Source organism: Phytophthora parasitica (assembly GCF_000247585.1).
Source record: "Phytophthora parasitica INRA-310 unplaced genomic scaffold supercont2.109, whole genome shotgun sequence".
NCBI classification, from domain to species: Eukaryota; Oomycota; class Peronosporomycetes; order Peronosporales; family Peronosporaceae; genus Phytophthora; species Phytophthora nicotianae.
In genome coordinates this window covers 99,244-102,617 of record NW_008649095.1, presented here as the reverse complement: position 1 = coordinate 102,617, position 3,374 = coordinate 99,244, and the positions used below count along the sequence as shown (strand labels likewise).

The following is a 3,374-nucleotide window of genomic DNA, read 5'->3' as shown; positions in this document are numbered from 1 at the left end:
ACCCGCTGGGATTGTCGGAAGTATGTTAACTCGGCAAGCTGGCGCATGCATGAGACGTACATGTAGCTTGCGCTCGATATGAGCGCTTCAATGATCTCGTTTAAGTCAAGTTTCTCGTTTCGAAAGAACGAGTTGGGGTTGTGGACCAAGCAGGTATGCTAGTGAACTCACGTCCCCTACCTATGGTAAGTTGCAGGCTGCAACCTGCAGCCATTGCGCTAGGGAATGCAGTGCTTCGAGCTGAGTTGGTTTGATGTGGTTGCAGTTTTGGTGGCGCCAAAGACAAGCACTAAATGCGTTAAACGGGGATGATGATGCTGTTTCGCTAGAGGTCTTTACACTAACGCCTTCAACGTCCTCCAAGGTTCACGACGACACCTAGCTACCAATTAACTGCACGCAATCTGCTCCGTATTGAGGAGTCATTAAGAGATGCTAATCGATTTTCACGAGATGTGTGTTTGAAGTTGGTGCCCATGTGTGTCCTCGACACGCAGATAAGCATTGCCTTCGTCAGTGCTGGTTCAGTATAATTCGCTGTGCATTTGCAGAGTCTTCATACGGCAACAACCTTTATCATGTCGACTTGGTCACCATCTCGCGATCACTGGAGACTTGCGCTTCTGGTCGTCACCGCCAATGGGAATCGCAAATTCTGCGGTCAAACGCAAGGTGGATACACTGAACTTCAACTATTCGTACTGTGCAGTGCTCATGACAAAGATGACAAAGCTCGTTTCCTAACTTTCCCGAGTGTACATGCAGGCTACATGATATAGAACGTCAGCGCGCTGTGTGGCACGCAGCCTCGTGAATCATGACGGACGTCGAATGAGATCCCGGCGGTCGGCCATGGTCCGAAAGCCATCCACGCGGAGTTCAATAACTCATCAATCGGGAAATCACTTAGAGTGCACCGATCACTATGACGCCAACTTGGAGGCCTTGAAGACTACTGCATTAACCCCATCAGTTGTTTGGTTCTCAAGCTCAGTCCCCTTTAGGCGCTGTTCCGGACACTTAACCAAACACTAAATCATGGCTGGAGACGACGTCGCTGTGCACAAGCCCACGCTCGAAGTCACGGGCAAGGTCGCCGCTGGCAAGGCCGAGGAAGAGTTCCGTAACTACAAGGACTCGGACCGACACGCACTCGTCTCTCGTCACTACGCTCTCATGCGCAAGAACCAGACTGTGGCCTTCCAGGAGAAGATGCAGGCCAAGTACGGCTCCTTCTCCAACACCAAGATGACGGTGTGGGAGGCTTTCGCGGCGCTCAAGGGATACGTGGACTCGTCCGACCCGGACTCGTCACTGCCCAACCTCGAGCACATGCTGCAGACTGCTGAGGGTATTCGTGCTGCCGGCCACCCGGACTGGTTCCAACTCGTCGGTCTGCTGCATGACATGGGAAAGATCCAGTACCTCTGGGGTCACCCCGAGGACGGACAGGAAGGCACAGCCGACGGAGATCAGTGGGCTCTCGGTGGAGACACGTGGGTCGTGGGTTGTAAGATCCCCGACTCGGTGGTCTTCCCGGAGTACAACAGCACCAACCCGGACATGAGTGACCCGCGTTATAACACCGAATGTGGCATGTACGAGCCGCACTGTGGCTTCAAGAACCTCAAGTTCGCTTGGGGCCACGACGAGTATCTGTACCAGATGCTCAAATTCAACGAGACTACCATCCCGGAGGAGGGTCTCGCTATGATCCGCTACCACTCGTGCTACCCGTGGCACAACAAGAAGGAGTACAAGCATCTGATGAACGAAGACGACGAGGAGTTGCTGGACTGGGTGCTCGAGTTCAACAAGTTCGATCTGTACACAAAGGCGGACATTCGTCCGGATGTGGAGAAGCTGTGGCCATACTACCAGGCAATCATCGACAAGTACCTGCCCGGCAAACTGTCCTGGTAAATGGAGCTGGAATCCTACAATGGGAAAGTTGAAAACACGTTGATTGTTGAAGCATTGTAACTTTTGAGGAAATCCAAAGTTCAGCTTTGATCAGTGCTCAGTTTATTTTTTGTCGACAAAACTGTGCTCGACAATCAGAAATGCTGCTTGATGATGATGACGATAAAAAGTGGCTTGTTTACTTCTTTTCTTTTGTTTCTTATAGAAGCCTCATACGCATTGATGCGCGAGACGATAAAGGTCTTGATACTTATCACAAATGTTGCTTGGTTGTGCATGTATGCTGACGTTTTCTTTTTTGTCCACGTTGAGCCCTTCGCGAAATCGGAACTTGGATTGCGGCGCTTATTGCCGCCATCGAAGCGCAGTTTTCCACACTTGCCAACGCCAGAACGAAATACCCACGTTATGCGCATGGTGTCACAGCGTTGGTGCAACGAGTCTATCTGCTTGGTCCCAATCCATCAATGTTGGCTCTATAATCTTTGGTTCCAGCTTTTGCAGTATCACGAACAGTGTTTTCCAGCCTTAGCGCCCAACACCGATGCCGTCCTCCAAAACCTGCACAACAAGATATTTCTATGAAGCGGATTGCGCGAGAGCTCGTGAATCAAACGCTCGTGGTCCTATTACGATATTCTAACCATCTTTTGCGTTATCTAGGTCTGTTTGTTGGCGGTGGCCTCACGACGCGCCGCGTCCTGCAGCAACTCCGTGTCCACTTCTCCCGCCGGAATCTGCACATAGCGGATGGAGCTTCCGCGAATAAAGCAATTCTTCATGTTCATCTACAATAAAAGCAGCAGGAGTTAGCCACATCAAGGCTGTGTAGATTGCTGACTTGATGTGTATATGGTACCAGCTGCGGGAATTTGTCGCCTTCCACGACCGACACGTTGAGTAGCTTGATGTTGAGATACTGATCCACCGAGTCGAGCACACCCATGAGAGCTACGTCGTTCTTGAGCTCCACGGCCACCTCCTTGCCGACCAGCGTCTTGAAGAACGAGTAGAAGAGCTGGACGCACACAGAGTAAGAACAAGGGGGTTAACTAACACAGGGAGACACACGCAGGCGAAATACGGCGGCCACTTGGTACCATTATTTCGGTCTTGCTTGAATTGTGTTTGGTATTCTACTGAAGGCGGTTTTATCCAATCAAAAATCGTTAACCTCAAATTAATCTATTTGCTGAAATTGTTGTATACTGTATACATAGGGTTGCATTTTCGAAGTGTAGCCATAATTTTTTGTACGAAGAGATTGCGTGAGAGCAAATTGACAAGTTTCACGCAATACCTGTGCTACAACGCGCTCAATATGCAAGAGCTATACGCAGCACGCGGTTAAGTGCATCAACGTGGGGCGTCGCAGTCAATGATCACGGTATTGCGGGGTGCTCTGGGCATCTCCAGCCTAATGTCGATTGGCCAACGCGGAATTGTTCACT

The 3,374-nt window shown here is 50.4% G+C and overlaps 4 protein-coding genes across 4 annotated transcripts in view; 3 read left to right on the top strand and 1 right to left on the bottom strand.

Annotated features, from left to right (window-relative positions):
- Positions 1 to 90: 90 nt before the first annotated feature.
- PPTG_24548 (hypothetical protein) lies at positions 91 to 382 on the top strand (the record flags this gene model as incomplete). Its single annotated transcript, XM_008917652.1, has 2 exons — positions 91 to 153; positions 266 to 382. 2 exons carry the CDS (start codon positions 91 to 93, stop codon positions 380 to 382), a joined length of 180 nt encoding a protein of 59 aa, XP_008915900.1.
- Positions 383 to 881: 499 nt separating this feature from the next.
- Positions 882 to 2,108, top strand: PPTG_19267 (hypothetical protein). Its single transcript, XM_008917648.1, has one exon. It carries the CDS (start codon positions 1,039 to 1,041, stop codon positions 1,921 to 1,923), a length of 885 nt encoding a protein of 294 aa, XP_008915896.1. The 5' UTR covers positions 882 to 1,038; the 3' UTR covers positions 1,924 to 2,108.
- PPTG_19266 (hypothetical protein) lies at positions 2,005 to 3,055 on the bottom strand. The gene is made up of 3 exons (XM_008917647.1): positions 3,024 to 3,055; positions 2,783 to 2,941; positions 2,005 to 2,711 (listed from the first exon to the last, which is right to left on the bottom strand). The coding sequence occupies exons 1-3, from the start codon at positions 3,024 to 3,026 to the stop codon at positions 2,583 to 2,585; spliced, it is 291 nt and encodes a 96-aa protein (XP_008915895.1). The 5' UTR covers positions 3,027 to 3,055; the 3' UTR covers positions 2,005 to 2,582.
- A 246-nt stretch (positions 3,056 to 3,301) lies between these two features.
- PPTG_19265 (hypothetical protein) overlaps positions 3,302 to 3,374 on the top strand; it is a gene marked incomplete at its 5' end in the record, with an annotated part of 1,432 nt that continues 1,359 nt past the window's right edge. The window contains one exon of the mRNA XM_008917646.1: positions 3,302 to 3,310. Within this exon, the coding sequence (XP_008915894.1) occupies positions 3,302 to 3,310 (9 nt within the window). The remainder of the gene's footprint in view (positions 3,311 to 3,374) is intronic.